Below are 25,331 nucleotides of genomic sequence, written 5' to 3'. Positions count from 1 at the left end.
AGAGCTTGTGCTACAAACACTTCCATTCAAATCCAAGGCACTCAACTATACAGAACCATCCAAAGGCTCACATTCACTTGGCAACACCAGCCAGTAGGACTGGTATATTATCCTACTCACTTGGCCTTCGTCCTCTTATTTCACTTCAACTATTCCAACTTCCTCATACCATTTTCCTCTGCTAGCTAGATTCTGTAATCACTAACCCTAAAATGGCTTCCTTTACAATGGTCTTTGCCCCCATGGTAACCACCAGAGTAAACACCCGAGTGTACGCCGCAACCGCAGCCAAGGGTGCAGGAGGAAGCAAAGAAGAGAAGGGTTTTATTGATTGGCTAGGTGGAGTTATTGCAAAGGAGGATCAGCTCTTGGAGGTTGATCCCATACTCAAGAAGGTTGAGGACAAGAGTGGTGGAACCACCAACGACCGCAAGAACACGGTGGTGGTGCCGCCGAAGAAGAAAGGTGGGTTTAACCTTGGAGGCCTTTTCGCTAAAGAATGATTGGTTTCCATTCTCAGCTGGGACTTTCAGGCAGTACCTCTCTGTATCTATATTTGCTTTATTTACTCATTGAGCATTTTGGAAAATTAAGCTGTGTTTCCTTCTTCATATTTCCACATGTAAGGAATTTTATTTTAATTCATTTTGATGATCAGATACATGGTAATTAATATGATATGTTCCAAGATAATTTGATGCCAGATGGGTGAACTGTGGGATTGTTTAAGCAAATCATCTGATTAAAACAGAAGATATATACTGTAATCTGTGTGTTCTGTTTAGCAATGTAAGAAACGTCTATATTGAAGATGACCTCCTCCGTATTTAAAGGACACAAGCCTTCTTTGTTGTCTAAACCTGATCCTAACCGGTTGTCAAAGACCTCTTTTGGAGGAACCAGTCCGAACCACACCAATCCTTGTTTTGATGGGGCGCAGGTTAGTCTAATTAGCTCTCAGCTCAGAACCTAAGGAACTGAGAATTAGCCAAAAACTAGAGAAGAAAACCAGTTAATCAAATGCATGGGATTGTCTCAAAAACTTCATTGGCTTATCAAATTATCTATGGAGCCATTAAAAAGATTCAGCAAAAGAAATACAAATCCGATATCTGCTTTACTTCAAGTAATACGTGTATATTTACATTTTAGCTAAAACGTAAGGTAAGCTCTAGGTAGGTGTGGATGTCATAATTTGATTGGACAGCGAAACTTGACTTTTCAACCCATTATGCGTAGGAAGCGTTGAAATGTCAAAGAGCCATGTATGACATTAACCTTTCAACGCACTAAAATCTTTATTCGAGAAATAAAGATGATTCTCACACGTAAATAATAGTGAGATGTCTAACTTAGCACATTCAAAATCTTTCTTGGACTATCACCAAGTGTCTTGGCATGCCACCAAGTAACTTGGACTATCACTAAGTGGTTACCTCACCTTCTAGCTAGCATGATAAGATTAAAACATATCATGACTTAACCAAGAGCCTAAACTTCCAAGGCCTCGAGTTTGACCTCCAAGGCCTAAAGAGCCTCAACCCTCAAGCTCTCTCTAGGACGTCTAGTGGTCACCTGAAGGCATGCCTCCTAAGCATGCCTAAGAGTGATTCAAGGAAGCTGTCATAGATGCACGACACATGTCTCTGACACTACACCCACTTGTCCATGTGTCGAGCTTTGACACCAGGCATGCCTCCTAAGCATTGCTTGAGAGTGATTCAAGGGTTTACGACACATGTCTTGACCTTCCACCAACTCTATCACATCACATGGGGTTAGTCACGTATGTTGTCAGGTCGACCATCCCTTGGGAGTGTCAAACCCATCCCTTAGAGCCCATACCCTCATTCCACGTCACCAACCTCTCTTCCTATAAATACCAAGCCTTCCCACGGCTAAAAGGATCTCCACAACTTCATTTTTCTCTCTTCTTCCCCAATTACAACACCACTATCTCTCTCTCTCTCTTTCTCTCTCTACATATAAATATATATATATATATATATATATACAGAGAGGATGTGAAGCGGACGTCCGCACTCCGGCTTAAAGTGCGGACGTTGTCCGTTCTCCGCCGTCTCACGCCGGCGACGGCTTCTCTCCTTCCCGGATGACAGCACAGGCTTCCAGGACGGTTTCTCTCCTTCCGGGACTGGCCGGTGACAAGTTTTCCGGCCGGATTGAAGCTCTGGATGAAAACACCATTATTGATCAAGGTTGGCCGGAAAACTTGTCGTCGGCCAGTCCTGGAAGGAGAGAAGCCGTCCTGGAAGCCTGTGCTGTCGTCCGGGAAGGAGAGAAGCCATCGCCGGCGTGAGACGGCGGAGAACGGACGACGTCCGCACTTTAAGCCGGAGTGCGGACGTCCGCTTCACATCCTTTGTGTGTGTGTGTATATATATATATATATCTCTTTGTAGGCACATTAGGAGGGTCTCCTCCCATGCCAAGAAGCATAGTTGCTAGGCTCATTTATTCATCTTCTTTCACAAAATCATGTTATACTTTAGCCCTATTTATTCTTCTCCAATCTCTACTTATTGTTCAAACACTTTACTGACTTGGGCGTCGAAGAGTGTTTGGTCGGCCTTAACTTGGTCCTCCGATAACCTCGTAACTCACATGTCAATAGGTCATTCAATGGCACTCCACCAACTTGAGGAAGAGAGGGCCCAAGTCAAGTGGCGGATGTCCAATGCCAAGAAGAAGGCGAGGAAGCTCACCAATCAAGTGGAGGAAGATCACTATCAAGTAAAGAAAGCCAACCAAAGGAGTGGATGAAGCCCACCTCGAAGTGGAGCATGAAGGCTCGACATCAGCCGGAGGAAGTCCACCAAAAGAGTGGAGGAAGTCGACCAAAGGAATCGAGGAAGTGAACCCATCGAGCGGAGCGTAAAGATACAACATCAGTTGAAGGAAGTAAGATCAAGAAACTAGTCTTATTCAAGGAAGGCGAATGCACAAGCTCATCAATGCCATACCTCTAGACATGCGGTGGACTACCAAGACGCGGTATATGGCCACTGTGACATATCTCTAGTCACTAGAGATAAACGACCAAAATCATGAAAATAGTCAAACTAACCGAAGGGCGAAGATAGACCCATTACAAGAGAACAACCCCACCATTTTATACGTATGACTTCAATAGAGCTCTTGTTGACCTGTTAGTGTTAAAAAACGACATCAACAGTAGGTTTCCAAAACATGGTTCACCTAGCATTATTCATTAGTATATACATATTGTTTAAGTATAAACTGTAGAGACTAAGAGATAACAAAATAATCATCATATTATTCATTTATAGGAGTCATTTATATAGGGAACTACAAAGTATCAATATGATAATAATAAGGAATACATAGTCTTATTCTAACTACATATCCTGATGACATAAGACCAAAGGACACATATGGAATATCCTAGAACAATGCGGAATATCCTAGAATATTCCCCCTTGTGCCGCGCGTCACTATGTCAGTGGTGCTGATATGTCGTCTCATCAAGTAACAAAAACCATGTGGGAGAAAAACTAAACCTTGATCGTAGGAGTAAAATAGTACAACACACCCTTCACATTTGATAGTGCATGTATGTGCTAGACTCCCCTGAAGTTCGCACCTACCCTTGATCTTTACATCAATCATAGGGCTCTTCCAGCTAATTCTTACTAATTACGGAAGTTTCGATAACTTAGCATGTCAATGCTCTTTAACAAATTTTCAAATGTAGCATTGGGCAATGATTAATTAGATCATGTCGTATTATCCTCAAACATGATCTTTTACACTTAGATCTTGAGGAGAAGGCCACTTGTGAACTCAAAACATAAGTTCGCACTAGAAATCAGATTTCCGTGCAGCATGACCTTCGGGTACTAGAACAGCCACTACCAGGACAAGCACTTTAGCCGATGAAAAAGTTTCGTCGGCCTGTTAGCTTAATTCGTCGGCTAAGATTTCGTCGGAAAAAGGTCGTCGGCGATGACTTTAGTCGACGAAAAAAGAAGACGTCGTTGGCTATAGTCCCACAGTTTAGCCAACGAAAAATATGTCGTAGGTTTTTTCCCAGACTTTAGCCGACGAAACAATTAAGATATTCGTCGGCTAAAGTGTGTAATAAAAAATTAAAAAATAACTATAGCCGTCGAAATATAGTCTGTTTCGTCGGCTAAACCTTATAAAAAAATTAAAAAAATAACTATAACCGAAGAAATATGCCATAATTCGTCGCCTAAACCTTATAAAAAAATTAAAAAATACTATAGCCGACGAATAAACTGAAGATATTCGTCGGCTATAGTATTTAAATATCGTCGGCTAAAGTTGTTGGTTTTTAAAAAAAAAAACTGCAGAAACTTTCGGCCAACTCCAATCACCACCAAAATTTGACAGAATCTTCCTCTCAACATTTCGAACAACTTTCTAGAAGAAGTCGAAGCCCAATTCTAAGCGTAAACAGGTCAATTGAATCAAAATATAAAAATCCCCAATTTTAAACCCTAAAAACTTCAAATCTTTGATTCTCCTCACACACACCGAATCGAGCTACCAAATTCTAAGAGAATGTAGTACTAATCAAACTCAACTTATCCATATATAGAACTCACCAAATGGTGACCTGAGGAAGGAGAAATTCGATCGACACCGAATCCGAACCGGTGGAGTTTCGGAGCTCGATTTATCCCTCACGGCGGCGCCACTAGATGCATCACCTGTCCAGCAATGAAGTAGAGACGACGACAAAGCTTTTGGGACAAGTGTGGCGGTATCCGGTGGCTTGACGGCGGAGCTAGGCTGAGAAGAAAATCCGGTAGGCGAAACAGACTTCTTACCATCCACCTCCGGTAAAACTCCTATATAAAGAACTTCACCCGACGAAATTATTTATTTTCGTCAGCTAAACTCTTTTGAAAATTTTGGTTGAAAATTTTGAAATTTTTGACAATACCCGACGAGATTTTGAATATTTTAGTCGGCTAAAGTCCTTTGAAAATTTTCCTCTAAATTTGGTTTATCACAAAAAAAATTTTAACCTTAGCCGACGACTTTTTAAAATCTGGTCGGCTAAAGTCTATAAATTCACGAAAACGCTCATATCTCCCTCTATATTACGTAGTTTGGTCAAACATTCCACATGAAAAACTTTCACGTAAATGAGACGCAACCGCCTATATAAAAATTTTGAGACATTTACCTTCCGACGATAGGGCTCCTCATAGGGAATAATAACTGTAAATAGGGTTGACCGCTACTATCGGCACCAAGACGTTACCCGATATATGTGATTTTTGAACCATAGCAGTATTTCACCATTATGAACATATCTTATTTCACGAGATTTTTGATAATTTTGCTTCCTATGTAGCGTTGGTTTACAAAGTTGTATAACCTACTAAACAAGTTATACAACATTAGTAGACACGTTGTGATTCCGATGACTAAAATTCACAAACCAAAATTCGACCGTCAGATATGATCATTATGACGAAAGATGTCTATGGTAAAAAATTCAACTAGATCCGACAACGTTAAGGGCTCGATCGAAATGGTCAACCCTAATCCATCGTCACTTATCACACGAAAACGCTCATATCTCCCTCTATATTACGTAGTTTGGTCAAACCTTCCACACGAAAAACTCTGATGTAGATGAGACGCAACAGTCCATATAAAAATTTTGAGACATTTACCTTCCGACGATAGGGCTCCCCACAGGGAATAATAACGGTAAATAGTAGACACGTTGTGATTCCGATGACTAAAATTTACAAACCAAAATTCGACCATCAAATATGATCATTATGATGAAAGATGTATTTGGTAAAGAATTCAACTGGATTCAACAACGTTAAGGGCTTGATCGAAACGGTCAACTCTAATCGAAAATAAGAAAACTGCATTTTGAAGCCCTAAACGGACTCGGATGGCCAAAAAAGCCCATATATTATGGCTTAGCGATGAGTTTGACTCGTAGGGCCGTTACACTTCCGGAAAGGTATCACAATAGTCAATCAGACGCCGAACGCCAAATCTGCAGCATAGTAAATAATAAGGGTAAATTGCATTTACCGCAACTATCGGCACCGAGACTTTACCGGAATATCATGATTTTTTAACCGTAGATGTATTTCTCCATTCTGGTCATATCTTATTTCACGACTTTTTTGCGTTTGAAAGTTCTACGTATAGTTTTTTTTTAATTAAATTCAGTTTACCCCATTGTGGTTTAGAGGTGAATTTATGTTAGTCCCTAAACTTTCAATTTCATCAGATTACCCCCTGAGCTCTTGTTTTTCTGATAGTTTAGCTTCTCAACCCCAAATTGTTATCACACGTCATCAAATTTCAACGTCCCAATTGGACGGAGCATGAGTAATAGGAGACGGTAGACAGAAAAACAAGAGCTCGGGGGGTAATCTGATGAAATTGAAAGTTAAGGACTAACATGAATTCACCTCTAAACCACAGTGGGGTAAACTGAATTTAATTCTTTTTTTTTCCCAGATGAGTTGTTGTCTAGATCTGTAAATATAAGGCACTTTAGCCGAGGTAATTATATTTTTCGTCGGCTAAACTTTTAAAAATTTCGTCGGCTAAAGTTCACAGACTATAGCCAACGAAAAAAATTATTTAGACGACGAAATTTTAATTTCATCGTCTAAAGTTGACCAAAGCCGACGAAAATTTAAATTAGCTGACGAAAAAATAATTCGTCGGCCTGGTTTTTTTTATTTTCGTCGGCTAAAGCCTTTCTTCTGGTAGTGAGCCGTAACTTCCTCTAGGAAATACATATAAACAAACCGTAAACGGTTTTGGAAACTAGACTCATTTAGCTTTCCAACCGGATATTATACACACTCTGGTTCATCAGGAGCTGTTCACAAAGTCCCGTCAAAATTGACTGTTTTGACAAAATCAGATTCTCGGACAGATCCGTCCTACTTTACGAAAATGGCCATAACTCACTTAATATGACAGGTATGGTCAAATGGTTGGTGTCCCTGGAAAGTAGACACATATATCTTTCCAATGGTACCAATTTCATAGTTTTTTAATGACTGAGCTTTCCTGTAGGTTATGTAGAAGTTGACCTACGAAACTTGGCAGATTCTAATTTTGCTTTTGATGTGTCTTTCTTATATAGGGATAGAATAAGCCTCAAACTTTCATACTATTAAGCCTTTGAAAGAATGAAATTGCCATTACATTGGCATTGCGTGGGAGCATCCGGCCACTACCTTGATATTCCTTCACACTCATATAAGAGGGAGCAAAGCTGCTCGACCGCTAGGAAGAGAGTTAAAGACTATAAAGGTGGAGAACTTGGCCTTACAAGTTTATAGTGAATGAGATGTCAAGTCTCTCTTATTGTGTTGTGTACATTGATGCGTCTTATTGTACTTAGATAGGAATTTCATCTCTTAACACATATTTGTCATCATTCTTTAGACAAAACAACGGATCTCTCTTTAGAGTAAAGACTTTGACTAATCATGGGGTATATGTAGGCCTCACTTTCGTTAGAGCGCCTAAGCCGATTAATGGAAAATCATCATCAATACAGTCATCAAATGCTTTTTCGAGACCGTGTCTTCTCAAGATCTTTTTCATTCTTAACTTCGGATGTTTGATACATATTGACATCTCTTAATCAATCAAGAGTCCATGTAAATCCGAAATCAACACGCAAGGGCATAATTCATCATATCCCTTCCAAATCAAGTAGTTACCTAGTGTGCGTTTCAAACTTCCTTTTGCAAACGCGTGCTCCTATGGAGCCACTTGATTCGGATGAATAAAGTTCGTTTAAGACATTCATGTATATCTCTGATCCCATAGAGATGTTATTATGACCACATTCATAGGCTGCATGTTCAGTTATTCAGAAACTACCAAACTGACAAAGTAGTAGTGCAATATCATCCATTACGAGAGCATATCTCATCGTAGTCGATTCCAATGCGTGTTAGTTAGAGACCTTGCGCCATAAGGTGAGTCTAAGCTCTTGTTCTCACTATGCTATCTAACAAAGACATAATTGATAGGGTTTAGCTTGCGGTATCGGCATCACCTACCCAATGACCTATCTTTTTGTTATGCTGGATCACATCTTTCCATTAGGCCAATCAACTAAGTTGATATCCATTAACGAACGGTGGTTCGATAGTAGACTCATTATCCCACGTCCTCATGTACACTAGTGTAATACTTGTAGAGATCTCTATATGAATTTGATTTGACATTGTGGCGTCCCCTAATGATAATCACAATTCAGATTTCATGACACGGATTTGAGTATCACTGATCAATGGGTCAGGTTGTGCCAGGCTCGCTTTCTTCCCAATATGAGAATATATCGAACCTAAAGGTCTCCCTCCTTTTGGGGAGCCACAAGGCATTGTGACACCAATTTTGTCACTATATGGCTTCACCATATCACCATATACAGTGATGGTACTAAGACCAACTTCTTTTGGTCGCGCCATGTCCTCTTGATAGGACATCAATCATTGCAGACATATTTACAGCATGTGATCTCGTCACTTTAACACTTTAAATATTTGGGATCAAGATGAGACTCAGTGGGGACAAACCACGACAATTCACGTCGTTCCACTTGAACACTTGTGTTCTTATCTCCCCTTAACGGCGGGAATATTATCTCATCAAAGTGACAATCTATAATTTAGCGGTGAATGAGAACGCCTGACATGGTTTCTACGTAAGAGGATATAGGTGGAGGTTCATATCCAACCTAAATACTTATTCATCTCAAATGACCCATCATTGAGCGCAGTGACATTATGATTTGGCACCTAGAAATAATATCTAGCTGAGCTCAAGGATTGGAGACCCGTTTCAATCTTGCCGAGCTCAAGGATTGCAATTTCGTGTCAATCCTTGCCTACAGTTACGAGCTGTAGTGCAAAAATATTCAATGATGATGGGTCGTAGACTAATAGTAAAGTTGCATGCGATATAACCATGAACGAAAGTATTGGTGCGCATCTACCAATCTTAAGACTATTATCATAGTCATTTTCCGTGAGACCAAATAGGTTATAGGATGGCAGGTATTTCTGCTGTCCCGAGTTCCTTAGGGATGTCAAATACTGTGGTCTCGAGTTCCTTAGGGACGACAAGTTCTGCTGTTGTCCCTCTTCAATCTTAAATAACTTTTTAAAAAATGGGCAGTGAGCCCCTAGAAATATAAGTAGTAGATAATAGTGTAACACGTGACCGGTGTGTTAACACTTCAACCAACACCATAAAACATAAAAAGGTGTCCGCAAGTTGGCTGTATCGATTTACATAGTTTGATGTAAGAATGAAATATTCTCTTTGTGTCATTTAGCGTAGGAGGGTCTCACTCTTAATTTAGCTAAAGAATAGGCTTTCAAATCGAGTAATGAGTATTGCAGGGGGCCAATGAGACATCGAGGAAAAGCCCGTGCACCTCAATTGCTCGAGGAATTGACCGGACTGCCTTCGGGAAGTTGGAGCCATGTACATGTGACGTCAATATCCCCCGGTAGCTGCCATTTACAACTATGACATCACCATCATGCTTCATGAAAAAGCTAGATCCTGAATGTCTTCGTTTTAAGCAGAAGAATGGATGTCCATGAGAATTTAAAGTAGCTCAAAATTCGGACCATCATATCTCGTCCAGGATGACCGAATTGGTCAAACCAAAGCCTATATGAGTCGGTGTCCCAAATATCATGTTTGGCGACAAAATGGGATTCGATATTCGAATCGTAGTGACATACAGTCTACTAAATTGACTCATGAACTTCTCCAAGATGTGCTTCAGTCTGCAATCAAGAGAATTTATATACACAAAAGAACTCTTGTTCATTCTCACAATGTGTTTTTAAATGAAAACTATTAGCATGAATGTCCTTGAAGCTCAACATGGTTCGGTTGCCTCTCAATGCATAGAGGACATTTGTGACGTTGATCATAGTGCCATAGGACATCAAGACGCAAGCTAAACCGCATCCCTAAATGACCGGTATGATTCAATTATTGTAGTCACAAAAGATTTACAAAGACACAAAATCCAAAGATAATTGCCGGTTCCTTCAAATGTTATGGATAGTTCCATTATCTGCAAGACACTCAATATCTCTATGAGACATATCTAAAAAAAGGAGTAGATAGGTGAGTAAGTAGTTCGATTTTGAACTATTTAAAAGGATTGAATAGGTGCTATAAGAAGCTACAATCCCGAGAGTGCATAAAAATTTCCGCGCAGAATGACCTTTGAGTATTAATACAGCCATAACTTCTTCGTTAAAATAGATATGGGCGAACCGCAAAAAGTTCTAAAATCTAGACTCGTAGAGCTTTCCAATGATATAAAGCTCAAACGAAGTTGGATGTCAAAAAGGGACAGATTGCTGTTTTTTTTACAGATTTGGCATATGCAAAGCAATGAAGCTTGCGGATGGCATGTGGGCATAAGCTGAAGCCAAAATGACGTGTATATGATCAAAATTAAGTCCTTTCGGTCTTTCCAAGGTCGTAAACTCCATGACTAGTTAGGAAAGCTCCCTGACATGAACATAAACTAACTCAGAGGACCTAGAGGACTCGATCATGAAGATGATTGTCCTGTTTTGATAAGTCTTCAATGTCTTTTACAAGACGACAATTGGTTAATAGCATAAGGGGATCTAAAATCAAAAGTTTTCGGTAACTCTAAGTCAGCATGACCAGACTTGTCTGTGGAGAGTCAGTAGTGCGAGGTACACTTACAACCACTATCTCCTTAATTTCGGACAATTATAAGACATCACACTGAGCTTAGATAAGCCTAGTTGAACAATTTATGATTGAAAATCCGTAGTAGGGTAGAAGATTTAACCAGAAACATGTGGGCGATCCTCCTTGAGGATGCGATGTCGTGTGTCACCTTCAAAGGAAGGGACCAAAATGGCATAATATGTCATGTTTCTAAGGACAATGTAAATGTACATTTTAATTGTAAATCAATATGAACCATAAGAATAGTTTCATAACTTCGAAAAAATCTCAAGGCATTCATTATTACTAATGTGAGTACATCGTGTCTTGAGTAATATAAGAAAATCAATACGACGTCTTATTACATTTAGCTTGAAAAGAAAATCAATGTCTAGCCGATGACGTCAAAGTCAGGGGCATCTAGAGTTGGATCCAAATATTTGAAATCCACGGTCATGAGGATGACATTCTTGTCCTCATATTGATTTTCCATACCTTTTTGTATGCATTCACGATTTGAGGATGAGCTTGACAATCTTGAACCAATGATCCGGAGATCTATAACGGTTGCATTGTCATGAGCTGGCATAAGTAGTTTTGACATGTTGGTGTCTAGACCAGGAATGTCGCCATTAAGGCCGGCGGCACCTCCCCCTCTTTTCTAGACATTGGCGTGGCTTTTTCTACCGTTGCCGTGACCCATATTGTTTTTCCCACACTAAGAGACAATCCCATGTGCGTAGACCAATATGTTTATCGCATTAGCGTATATGCAATTCTTGTTTGCAATTGTATGATCAAAATCAAGCCTCATTGGTAATTCCAAGAGAGTAAACTGAAACATAACCAACTTGGAGGATCTAGAGAACTTGATGATGATCGAATCCGCTAAAGATTATGGATCATGATGTCACAAAATTTCACCGACAATGTATAGTCATAAAAAGATGGTAAACAATCAACGTGACTAGTAACTCAACAAGTTGAGTTAGAGGAACATTTCTATGAGTGCATTCCATAGTACTTCGTGGTCATTACTTTTTTTATTTTTTTTGCACAGATTGTCGTTGAAGGCTTTTGCGATGTGACGCCTCAAAATATGTGTAATCTCGACTTGTTAGCCTTGGGGTCAAAATATGTGATTTAATCATTTTCAATGAAAGATTCCACAAATACCAAGCGAAAATTCACCTTGGGCATTGAGTACGTCAAAACTCAAATGAGCAGAATGTTATATTGCTCTTGCATACAAAACCAAGCAGTTATGAGACACGATAGATATCACAAATGATGTTTTTTAATGGTTTGTCCTTCTTGAGGATCGATCAAACATGATCTGAGGAAAAGTCGGGGTTGATCACACACAGCCCGGACAAGGAAACAAAAGTGATCAAACACACTTTTGACCTGTGAATAAAATTCTGGGATTTTGGTACCTGCAATGTACACATATCCAAACAAAGGAATGGGGTAGGAGAAGGGAGAAATAATTTTATCCCCCCGAGTTATTCAAAAGTAAATAACCGTTATATTAAAACTTCCTTGCTAGTTTGCCAAATGTTTATAGGAGCTGCTTTGGGTTTTGTCATGCTTAATTCCATTGCGGCGAAGTTGCTTGCGTAATTCCATTGCAATTCGTCGCTTGATAATATCATGAAAAATAAAAACATATGGTTAGTCGTATAAACCGTATATAATATGTATATATATAGGGCCATTCCATTCAGGAATCCCTATTTTGGACTATTTCTAGGGATAGGACATTACACTAACTTCTCGATCAAATTTTTGCATCTACATAGTTCAATTCATTAGGTTATATGAGTAAATCATTTCGACAAATTTTCAGATAATTTAGTAATCGTTAACCTATTCAAAACTTCGATTTATTTTTAATGATCTTGAACGGTCCATGTTTGATATAAAGTATGTAATTTTTTGTTTTAATCTCAGTCATCCAACCTCATTAAATGACAGATCCAATGGTGTGGGCCTATCCCTAAAAGTGGCCAAAAATAGGGGTATATATATATATACAGGCCAGATGTAGAGCGGACGTCCGCACTCCGGCTTAAAGTGCGGACTTCGTCCGTTCTCTGCAGTCTCACGTCGGCGACGGCTTCTCTCCTTCCCGGATGACAGCACAGGCTTCCAGGACGGCTTCTCTCCTTCCAGGACTGGCCGGAAAAGTTTTCCGGCCGGATTGAAGCTCTGGACGGAAAACACCATGATTGATCAAGGTTGGCCGGAAAACTTGTCGCCGGCTAGTCCTGAAAGGAGAGAAACCGTCCTGGAAGCCTTTGCTGTCGTCCGGGAAGGAGAGAAGTCATCGCCGGCGTGAGACGGCAGAGAACGGACGAACTCCGCACTTTAAGCCAGAGTGCGGACGTCCGCTCTCTATCCTTTCTGTATATATATATATATATATAATAAACAAGAAATAATAGAATAAGAATAGTAGTTTAGGGTTGGCCAATCGGGTCCGCGTCGAGCGAACGCTGAGCGGGGCAGCATGCATGAGGCTGACAGAGTTGCCGGAGAAGGCTGACGGGTGGCCGGGAAACGGCGGCCAGCAAGTGACGGTGGCGAAGCCGAGGGGGTGACAGGCTTTTTCAGAAAAATTAGGTAGGATTTTGGTTATTAACTCTAGGGTTAGAACAAAGTGTATGATAACGTGTGTAAGTATAAACTCTAGAGAATGAGAGATAACAAGAGAATCATCATATTATTCATTGATAGGAGCCCTTTATATAGGGAATTACAAAGTACCAATATGATAATGATAAAGAATACAGTCTTATTATAACTACATATCCTGATGACATAAGGTCAACCCACACATATGGAATATCCTAGAACACATATAGATTTTGATAGATTTCGATATATAGATTTCTTACTTTGTACATGAAACATCTATATAAGACAACAACCAACGCGCCTTCAAGCTTCCCTTATAAACAAGGAGTCGATGTAACAATAAAAACAGTTGGAATCAGAATTCCAAGAGATTTAAGAAGAAACCTGTGTCGCAATAGGAGTTGCTCTTGAGAAAGTAGAAGAAGAGTTGAAGAACTCAATGCAGTCTTCTATGGCTTCTTCTCTTTGACAATCACCTGCAGTCACGTATGGCATTGTTCTTCTGGATGAAGAATCATTTACCGATCTTCTGGATGAAGAATCATTTCGAGAAGGTCTTGCCCTTGCCGAAACCATACCCAAGCATAGAGTTCCAGCCACCTTGTCGGCAAAATGTTTGAGTAACCTCATAGGCAAGAATCCCGACCATGAAGAGAGCTTGAACCTAAAGTCAACAAACCTTGTGTTTTGAGCAACTCTCTTGCTGGAAGTTTGTTTGGAAAAGAGGATTGTCCTCTTGTTCACATAATCCCAGTTGCTCACCTGGGTCTCGGTTCTCATTGCCATATTCAGATTGAAACTCGAAAGCACGAGAGATGGAGAGTGTGTGCAAGTCTATTTGAACAAAGAGATAGCAGGGTATAAATTTTATAGTGGGTGTGTAAAGCACAGTAAGTAGAAAATGTCAAAAGGATATGCCAAAAGGAGGACTGGGACGGTGAGAAAGATCTCCAGCAGTAACCAAAAACGAACTTTAGCTAATTGGCTTTCCTACAAATGCAAATTTATCCTTGAACTTTAGCTAATGGGTTTTCCGACCTCCTTGTGAAAACAGTTACTTGCATGGAGAGCAAGCATAAAAAAGTGATCCTTCCAATCAACAAAATACAAAACACAAATAGAGAGGATGAAACTTGAAAAGAAATGATATCGACACAGCATCAACTTGTACAAATAATCAGTCGCAACAAAATTCTGCAGAGCCTCATGCCTCTCTGTCAACAACTACCCGTCGTATCCTGTCGGCGATGCTATTGGGAATGATAGCGTGAGAGACATATACACCTGATTCGACCAAAAACTTTCACCCTGATAGTTGTTTACAACACATTTACAGAGCAGATGTTCATGTCTGCTAAGAAGCTCAGGTTTACTAAGGTTAGTCTAATATCAGAGAATAATCAATAGCACCTGATCTTACAGTGTTAGTTTCCTCAGTCTGTTAACTGTATAAAATCTATCAGCTGTTCAGCACCACCTTAAGATATCTATTCACTATTAGTTCCAAGCCCAATTCAGGACTCTACTACTAAATCTTCATGATAATGAGGTTCTCGTCCACTCCAGAAAGATTTGTAACACTAGTCTATATAATTTTCTCCAACAAAACATTTTCTTTATCCTGCCACAACTGCTTAAACATGGTGGTGGAACAAAATGGGAAACATACGAGTCCAGTGTGAAAACAGAACCAAGAAAAAAAATCCACAAAAGTTCTATTGATCGAGAAAAAGCTAAGAAATTAACATCAAATCAAGTACCAGTAAAAAAATTTAAGGGACCTATAGAATGAATACCGACACAAGCAATAACTATCAAGATATCAGCTTTTCATTATGCAGAAAATATGGTCTATGAACAAACCACCTAACCTGCAATACCACTGATTCTACAGAGCATGAGCCAGCACAAGCACACTAGTCCACATACTGAGAGGAGCAACTAAATGCCTCCAAAGTTTATGTGTCAGATAAATCTTCAATCAACCAACTTGAAATCAATAGGCTAACAACAAACTCATACAATATGACACAAAAGATATCTTTCCATTACGTCCAAAAAAAGTCCAACAATCCACACTCATACAACTCACAAGAAGCAAGTCTTTAGCACTTCAGGAAAAAAATCAACCGAGAAAGTGGTCAGTGTTGATATTAGCTGAGAAACCCTTTCAAGATCACCAAAGATGTAATTACAGAAATCATTTAGCACTTTGCCAATCCCTACAACAACTTGACAGGTTCAAAGTGAAACTTTTCTTGTGTGAGCTAATTCTGTACGAACATTGTTACAGGCGGAATTGCTGTACAGACATTTGGAAATTCTTTAGAAAAGATACACACAGGGCAACAAACTCACTGTCTATCATTCATAACAAGCAAAACCTCTCCACCATGCCCAATGATGTAATCCAAGAACTTTCTAACTCTCCCACTATCTTCAAAAGCCTGAGGAGCAACAAGATCACTATCCAAATCGTACCAATCCCCATCAATCTTCCTCAACGTAACCCAATGCCTACCTTTCCATAGCCCCGCAAACCTCTTAACCGGAACATTAAGCAAAATACCCATCAAAGCATCTTCATCCCCATCTAGATCAATCGTATTAGCCCCCTTGCGACGATCGTGCCAAACCACATTCTTACCCTTATCTTCTAAAGCCGCAATTAGCACATTTATGTCATAGTTTCCAGTAAGTGCATTATGATGGGGTTTAAAGAGCACAGATAAGGGTGTCCACTTTTCCTTGTTGGGTTCTTCAACCCCAAGTCTTTCAGCAATCTCATTCAATCTTGGTCGAGTAAACGCATCTTTCTGCTGTTTTATTTAGAACAATGTTTTAGTAAACAGCAAACCCAACTGAAGTTTCAAACTAATTCATTGAACTAAAATCTATTAATGGGTTTTCTTGTAGAACATTTTTTATGAGCAACTGAGCGAAGTTAAGGAAAAATTAACATGAAAAGAGAGATGGGTTTACCTGGAAGAGATTGTTGAGCGCGTGTAAGAGGCAGAACTGAAGCTTCTGGCGTTCGTGGTAGATTTGGGTATTGCTCTCGCTTGCCATTTTTCTTCTCCTCTAGAACTAAAATCAACTGCAAACAGAACACAGAGAAAGATTTTGTGTCCACTTTTCCTTGTTGGGTTCTTCAACCCCATGCCTCTACCGACACTTTTTTTTTAGGTGGGACCCGCCAACCCGAATAGGCCCATTTCCCTAGGTTCCGCCTAGACGTGGCACGGCTCCGCCTAGCCCGCTTGTTCTTATTGGGCCTATGAGCTTTTAGCTACTTTCAGGGGTTTTAGCCCATTACTTAGAAAATGGGGATTCAACTAACTAAACGTGTTTCGTCAAAAAAAAAAAAAAAAAAAAAAAAACCTAAACTAAACGTGGGTGCTTAATTAGCACAAAACGGTATTTAGTGGGACGAACGAGTACGACCCTGCATAATTAATTGTCTAAGAGTGACATTAGCTTCTAGATTATTAGCTCAAAATTGGTTGAATACACTTTGTTGCTATATATCCCTGCTTTCGACGCGAAGAGTGCACCTCGTGTTGATACACCGTGCACCGTGCACGTCGTGTTGATACACGATATCCATGTAGTTGGTATGCATAGTCATCCCAACATACAAATAACTAAAATTATATCATGTATTTATACCAACGAGCATTTTGATTCTACATACATAAGTTTTACCATTTTAGATTGAGAAACTTTGAGCCTCTTTCAAATCTCTCTCAAGTCTCAACAATCTCTTCAGTATTGGGTCGATAACTTAAATTAGGCCGGATTCTCCAAATGAAAACCAACTACTTTAACTTATATGAGGCAGAGTTAATATAGGTTTTAAGCAGACTTAATCTTGCAGCTGCAGTCCTTTATAATTGTGGAACAGAGCCCGTACAAATTCTTCCTTCAATTCATAGCAAGTATCTAAGCATTGCATTGCTAGAATTTAGCTCTAGGTGACGGACAAGATTCGTCGCGTAAGAACTACTTTTTGTCTCCTAGGGACCTAGACGACGGAATGTCCATCGCCTAAGTTTTGTCGACTAGGAACAGTGACGTAAGTTCTTAGTTGACGAAAAATGACAGTTCATCAACTAGGATAGCTTTTAGCCGATGAATTTTTTTTTACTTTACAAACGGAGATTTCCGTTGACAAACACCTTAAGCGTCGGAACGATATTCGTCGACAAAAAGCTTAGCGACAGTTCAACGTTGTTACTTACGCGACGATTCTTCAGGTAACTCATGACCTAAGATATTTTCCTAGGCGACGAATGTTCTTTTGATATGTCGCCTATAATTGTAGTCCTAGGTGACAAACTTCTTTTTTCCTTCACGTCATATCTCTGAATAATTTTTTTAATTCATTTATTTTTATAACCATTAAATTTTTTTTTTTAACTCAAGAAATAATGATCTAAAAACATTTATAACTAAATAATAAATATAAACATTATTCATTGATAACTAGAAAATTCAAAGAAAAAAAAGTACGAAATCCTAAGTCGCTTAAAACTGAGAGGTGTTGAACTTGTTGTCGCCTCCATCATCATCGTCGTCGTGTCAGGGTTGTTGCGGCGCTTGACATTGAGGAGGAGGTTGCCAGCCAAGCGTCGAGAAGACTAAGGCCATTTGTTGCTTCATCGTCTTCATTTGTAGCTCGACACGCTCAATTATTTGCTCAGCTTGCTCGACACGCTCCTCTGCCTCTCGGATTTTCTTCTTGTAATGCTCTGTTATCTCTCGAACCCGCTCATCATTACTAGGAGCACGAGTACGTAAGGTCGAAGACATTGACGACTGGCTCGAGGCTCGCATGTCTGCTCGTCCCATCCCTCTAATCTCCTTTCCTTTCCGAATTTTGAGCATCTTATCCAACACGTCGACCTGTTCTGACTGGTGACTTTGTATGGCCCCTCTGATTTCCTTCACCACCATGTTGTTGACCCCTCTCATGCTAGGTCCTTTTGTCTTGGGGTCGTAATCCAACTTGATATTCTTTCCCGTTGCTTCGCGTATTTTCTCCGCCTTCTTTCCAGAGCAAAACCCCCGCTTCTTTTTATGCGGCGGATCTACAAACAAAAAATTTCAACAGTTATTATCGAGAATCTTGTAAAACATTACAATTAATATCGAGAATTGTAAAGAAGGTTACCTGTGGTACTCTTAGGTTTGCATCGAGCGTTAATGGAGGTGCCCGATGCCGATTCCGCCGTAGTAGAGATGCTACTAGATGGCCGTACAATCAATGGGGGAGCCGATGGTGGTATCGATCCAATCGGCATCAGGGTGGGATGCGAATCAGTGGAGCCGACGTTCTCAACATGCTGTTGTAGGTCCCCCATGAACCGCGAGTCCTGAGCCGCTCGCTTCTTCCTCTTCCCGATGATAGGCATTCTACAAATTTCATAACAGCACAATTCACATCATGACAGTCCTTAATATTAAACCTCCTAAATATAACCTGGATTTATATGAACTTGGAAGGAAATTTTGATGCAAACAAAGCAGAACACTGAACATAGAGTCAAGTAGAAACAAATCATATGAGCAGCTTATTAATCATCTTCACAATCAATACGAAACAAGTAATATGAAAATTGCTTGAATACAGTTTCATTGTCTGCAGCTTGCCAATTCCATTTCAAAGGCAGCGAACAAAAAACTAAAACCATTTCCCACTTTGAGCACATGTATCAGCATATCATATGAGAAAATACAAACACCCAAATAACAGTGATCATGAATATCAATGAGCCCAAAGCATCTTAGACTACCATCCTAAACCTCTAAATTAAAATGAAAACCCTAAACCCCCAAATCAAACAAGTTTACTATTACTATCAAGAGAGAGATTGGGATGTTGGTGCTATAGTTAACACAATAATTGATTGGTGAAAACGGTTTTGGCAGAATGAGATGCCGCTCAATTCATATTTATCAAACACCAACAGTAAATCATATCAGGGTTAAATTAGGGATTAAATTCACCTGGCGAACGATTTCTCCAATCGAGCTCTTCTCCAAAGCTTCTCCTCCTTCTCCCGTGCACGAACAGCCTCAAGGTTGGAAACCTAGCTTGACGGAAAGAAGAAAAGACGGCTGCATGTGAGAATCCAGAAAAGGGAGGAATTAGATTAGGATTCGAAGATGAAAAACACAAGGGCAACGGAGATCGATAATGAAGAAGGAAACAAGGGTTTACCCAAAAGCAAGCTCAATGGTGAGGTGGAGGCGTCGGCTGGAGGCGGCGGGTGTGGTGAGGTGGAGGCGGTATTGTTGAAGGAGGGAGAGAATGACACAGAGAGTGGAGAAATCGCCATTTAATTTATCCAGCTTATCTCCGGCGACGAAATAATTCGTCGTCTGTTGTAAAAGTCCGTCGCGCCAAAATTTTCAGAATATTAGACGAAGAAAACGTAATTTTCGGTCGACTAAGACGCTCCTAGTTAACGGGACATGACGTTTTCGTCGCCTAAGTAGTTTTTGTAACCTTTTTTTTTTATCGTTTTTTATGTAATTTCCGCCAAATCATTTGAAATATATTGATATTCAAATAGACTGAAAATTCAAATACATGTAGAAAATAAATATGTCATTTTGATTAAGTACGAATACAAATTAAACAAAATGCATGTCCGACCTCCGATATTCTAAATATTACAAACTAAACATGGAATCCACAAATTAATAGTCCTCAGCATAATCCTCGTCTTAAGAATCATCATCCTCCTCGATTTGGTCGCAATCCTCATCTTCTACGTCTTCGTCTTCATAATTATGAAGTCGTCATGAGTGGGAATGCGTTGTGGCAAGTTGACTTCGGGCTGCGTAATTGCAATGTAACTTATTAGATCCGGATCTTATTTGTTGTTGACGCAAATATCCTCAGTATAGGGGATTACAAATGGAGAATCCTCTTGATATGGTTCATCAATCTCATTCAATTCACTCGGCTCACTCTCATCCCCTTCCAGTGTAGCTACACTCTATATATTTCTATGTGACATCACCTGCACCACTTTCTAACTCACCCTCCTTCAGATCTTCAAGATAAAACATTTCTTTTGCTATGGTGGCAAGAATAAATAAATGACTCATTCTTATACCAACTTGTGTTTGTGTTCACTGATAACAAGGCATGATCCATCTTCATATTCCTTCGTACGCTTGAGTTAGTATTGAACCATTTCACTTGAACAACACGACTGACATACCGTAAACTAGCTCGATAATGGAGATAAGCACCCCATAGTAGTTGAAATCATCCCCTTCAACCATGATTCCATTGTTTTGGGTGATATGACCTTCATCTCGTTATGACGTCAAAAACTTAACACCGTTGACAAAAAATCCCACACGAACTTTGTGGCTTTGCGGTCCGCTAGCCAAAAAGTGCAAGCTTCGAGGTTTTGATGCTTAGATGAAAAAGCAAGTTTGCCACCTTGTCTCATGGCATTGTGGACATTCATCGTCTATGTATTTTTAGTAAAACAAAACACAGTGATTAACGCAAGCGTCAAATTTTCTGGATACCAAGGCCGAGGTCAAACAAGATACCTTTTACCTTGTCAAAATTTTCTAGACAATTGTTACTAGGAGGAAGCAATTCCTTAAAAAGTGTAATCTCATTGTTAAAACAGACGTTAAACCTTTTGTTCTTGTTTCGACCGCGTTTACTTGATGATGGTACCCAACAGAGTTTGCTCATTTCCTGGGTAGAATGAGGTCTGCAAATGGCCTACAAACCGGTTATATTTATCATAAATTCATAATCACTAGTGTCAAAGTAGGAGACATTAATGAATGTGTTACAACATTTTTCTCATATCCTGAGGCGTATGAGATAACATCGTTTATGATGTTCATCATAGCAGGGTCCTAACAACTAGCACTGTAAGACCCTGCCTACTGAATATGTTGTGCTCGCATATCTACAAGTGCAGGATTGTATGCATCTTCACAGTTCCATGTCCAAGTAATAACTAGCACTGGAAGACCCTGCCTACTGAATATGTTGTGCTCGCATATCTACAAGTGCAGGCACATTGTATGCATCTTCACCGTTCCATGTCCAAGAATAAAATGACGCAAAATACCGTTGTTTGACAGGTGATAATACATGTTATATAATGTTACACTATCTCGATCGCAACATCTCATGCACAGACATATGTGCATAACTACCTCAAGATTACTATGTCCACATACAACCTCAATAAAATAAAAAAATTCCTTGTATGTAAGTCGCGTCCCCCTTCTCTAACTACATCCAGCTCATGTCCATGTTGTATGTTGTGATAAGAGGCGTTACGTTTTTGGATATGGGAAAATTTTAGAAGAATATCTCCCAACCATTCCCCAAATGCACGAATATCACAAGACCACCAGAAGAGAAAGTAGAAGATATGTCGAAATATATACCCACAACCGAAAATGTAACGCACAAACAACAAACAACATCACAATGTGATGTCGTGTTCTCCCAAACTATCAAAAAATGGGACAATTCAAGAATCATTTTATCAGACACGATTGTGACACAATGGTTGTCGAACGGGCTTCTTAAGGCTAACCATTGGTGAATGAAAGAATATTATCATTCTTACATAATTCACCACAACATTATCATTTGAATGCACAAATGATTTCCATAAAAACAAACAATTCAATATATACTAACAAGTAATACTAACAAAAAGTGATCGAAAATATCATCGAAAATGTCGCCAGAAAACATGGTGAAAATAGTTACAAAGAGAGTAAGTGTAAGTGTAACAAGCTACATACCAATGAGAGAAGCTTTTGAAGAAATACACCCGAAACTCGAAATTGGGGGAAATTTTCGCACAAGTTTTTTTTTTTTCCTCTCTCTCTCACCAAATTTCAGAAAACCATTGACATGTACTGAACTAAAGCCTAAATGGGTATTCACTTAGGCGACGGAAAGTTGTTCACTTAAGTGAAATTTTCGTCGCCTAGGAGAAAATATTTGTTCTAAACTTGTAGTAGGCTAAAAAGTTGTCGGTGTGTCGGTGCACTTAGGTGACGGAACCAGATCGCCGCCTAAGTATTAGGTTTCATCGTCTAAGAACTCTTAATCGTCAAACTGTCGACAGAAACAATTCTGTCACCTAAGTAAATCTTAGGCGACAAACTTTTTATTTATGTAGATTAAGTTTTTCTTAGGCAACGACTTCATGATCTAAACTGACGAACTTGTTTTCCGTCTCCTAAGTGTATCTTAGGCTACAAAATCATAATATTTTGTCACCTAAGTGTCGTTTTACAGTAGTGTCAGTTCTTGGTTCTAGCCTTCCAGGATCAAGATTGTCTTAAAAATCAAACAAAAGTTTCTATTCCACCATGTAACGTGTTTTGTTTTATTTTAGTGACCAATCTAGTCATCTCGAATTTCATGTGCAGCATATCGTAACGTTACAATTACAGCTTTATAAGTATGTAACATAAGACTATAGTCTATGGACTATAGTTGGATTCTGTTGATCATCATCTTATGCAAGGGTAAATGACAATTCGCATATCTACTAAACGCATTTACGTAAACACTGCATTGGTTTTATTCCAATTCTGTTTACAATCCACGCCTTCCCTATTGTTGTCTCTTCCAAAAAGGTTTTAAGATTACAAGTAGCGTTCACCTGGTCAGTCAATAATTAAGAGATTTATGGTTAATCACTATTGAATTTATGGTCAGTTTTAAGAACTTTTTTAATTTTATCGAAGTTTTTATACCTCACAATTAAGTATATCCTTACTCCGAATAATTTCCAGGCCCGGCCCGGCCCGGCCCAACATATCACCGCTCTAAATCACTCCATTATCTTGACAAACCACATAATCCCCCAAAACCATAGAGAAAAACTAAACCCAGCAATGGCCGAATCCGGTCGATGCCGAAAGCGAAACTGGACAGAACTTCCCGACGAGTTAACGGCTGTGATTCTTTCACGGCTGGGAGCGGTGGAGATCCTAATAAGCGCTCAGAAGGCGTGCATGAAGTGGCGCAAAATCTCCAAGGACCCTCTCTTCTGGGGCAAAATTGACATGCGCAACGATGGCACCCTCGAAGAGTTGGACTACGAGGACATGTTCCGCCACGCTTTTGATCGGAGCTCCGGTAATGTCGTCGATATCAATATCGAGCGCTTCGGCACCGATGAACTTCTCGACTTTATCACCAAAAGGTACTTGTTCACTGTCACAGAGTTCAAAGTATACAGATACACGTTGGATTTTATGCATTCGAAAATTGTAATGAGTTGTTATGTTGATTTAGAGTTTTGCTTTCAGATTTTGTGTGTTTGTGCAACAGCTAACATTGTGTACGTAATACATGTGCATAGTTCGAGTACGATCAGGCGCGTCCGACTATTATCGTGCAATAAGGTATGGGATGAGGGATTAAGTACAATGGCTTCGAAACTGCGGTTGTTGGAGGAACTTGACGTTTCGTTGTGTGTGGGTATCTCGCATGAGGCTGTCAAAGCGGTGGGGCGCTCTTGCCCACTTTTGAAGTCGTTCAAGTTCAACAAGGAGTGGTGCAGATTCTCGGATGTTGAGTCTGAATCTGAGGAGTATGACTCTGACTATGGTGGGTTTGACTTTGAGGACATGGATGAAGATTATGCAAACGCTCTTCTTAATGATCCTGATTTTGTTCCTCATTTTGTTCATGCTCCTGCTCCTGTTAGAAAAGATGAGAATGCAGATGCAATTGCTGTAGCAGGAACGATGCAAGGATTACATCACCTCCAGCTTTGTGGGAATAAGCTTACAGATGATGGCTTGAGAAAAATTCTTGATTCTTGCCCTCATCTTGACTCACTTGACCTGCGCCTTTGCTTCAATCTCAATATGGGGATAGATTTGGAAACAAGATGTGCTGAACGGATTAAAAGGTTTTGGCTTCCCCATGATTCTATAGAGGGAAAAGGATTCACCTCTAGATCAGATGGATACTGCTTTAAATGGGTTGAACTTCCAGATGACGTTACTATGTCGATACTGTCACGGCTTGGAACAGTTCATATCCTGGACACTGCTCAGTGGGTATGCATGAAGTGGCGCAAAATCTGCAAGAAAATGAAGTGGAACACCATAGACATGTGCAAAGATTGTACTCCCCGCATTACCTTCGACTTAGATAAGATGTGCCGCCATGTTGTTGATCTTAGCTGTGGTAATTTGGTACATGTGAATGTTGAGGGCTTTATCTCGAATGAGCTCCTGAAGTATATCACTGATAGGTATGTAGTTTGCTCCTTTTATTGATGTTTTGTTTTCTTACAGTTAAATTAGGAGTCGGACGTGGAAGTTCATTTATCTAGTTTCATAGCTTGTATAGGTTTGATTAATTAGTTTACTTGGAGGTGTTTTGATCTCTAGATGTTTTTTTTCACTGTGTTTGTGTCTTTGTGTGTGCAATAGTTCATTGCAAATGCGTTTGTGCATTTAGGTGAGTGGTTCTCTTTGAAGTCGCTTTCATATGCAGTGCTGGGAGAACTATTGCAGAACTTGAAGTTAGATAGTGCACAAAAATAGAGTTTCTCATAAGACATTGTGGACTATAGATCGTCTAGGATGTCCTGGAGCTTCTGTATTCTCTGATATTGTTCCTTCCCAAACTTGCACACACACACACACAGAGTTGTTATACATATATCTTTTAGTTCAATCCAATTAGTTATTAGGGTATATAACACTCAACTACCATTTAAAGGTACAAATGATAAAAAAGTCTTTAAATGTTCCAGATAATAAAAAAGTCAACATTAAAACATGTTACATGATAAAATAGTCACCTTATAACATCTTAAATGATTAAAAGGTCTATTTTCACACTTTTTACATGACCATTATACCCTCCTCTCTAATTTCACCTCTCTCTCTCT

General features: G+C 39.6%; 3 protein-coding genes across 3 annotated transcripts; 1 reads left to right on the top strand and 2 right to left on the bottom strand.

Annotated features, from left to right (window-relative positions):
• Nucleotides 1-212: 212 nt before the first annotated feature.
• Nucleotides 213-503, top strand: LOC101297818. The gene has a single exon (XM_004295694.1). It carries the CDS (start codon nt 213-215, stop codon nt 501-503), a length of 291 nt encoding a protein of 96 aa, XP_004295742.1.
• Nucleotides 504-15,481: 14,978 nt separating this feature from the next.
• On the bottom strand, nt 15,482-16,474 carry LOC101301175 (josephin-like protein-like). Its single transcript, XM_004294231.1, has 2 exons — nt 16,381-16,474; nt 15,482-16,217 (listed from the first exon to the last, which is right to left on the bottom strand). The coding sequence occupies exons 1-2, from the start codon at nt 16,465-16,467 to the stop codon at nt 15,753-15,755; spliced, it is 552 nt and encodes a 183-aa protein (XP_004294279.1). The 5' UTR covers nt 16,468-16,474; the 3' UTR covers nt 15,482-15,752.
• A 1,505-nt stretch (nt 16,475-17,979) lies between these two features.
• On the bottom strand, nt 17,980-19,461 carry LOC101297524. Its single transcript, XM_004295693.1, has 3 exons — nt 19,408-19,461; nt 18,572-18,813; nt 17,980-18,488 (listed from the first exon to the last, which is right to left on the bottom strand). The coding sequence occupies exons 2-3, from the start codon at nt 18,810-18,812 to the stop codon at nt 17,980-17,982; spliced, it is 750 nt and encodes a 249-aa protein (XP_004295741.1). The 5' UTR covers nt 18,813; nt 19,408-19,461.
• Nucleotides 19,462-25,331: the final 5,870 nt, after the last annotated feature.

Source organism: Fragaria vesca, linkage group LG3 (genome assembly GCF_000184155.1).
Source record: "Fragaria vesca subsp. vesca linkage group LG3, FraVesHawaii_1.0, whole genome shotgun sequence".
NCBI classification, from domain to species: Eukaryota; Viridiplantae; Streptophyta; class Magnoliopsida; order Rosales; family Rosaceae; genus Fragaria; species Fragaria vesca.
The sequence above is the reverse complement of the archived record's forward strand: the minus strand, read 5'-3'. Positions and strand labels throughout refer to the sequence as shown.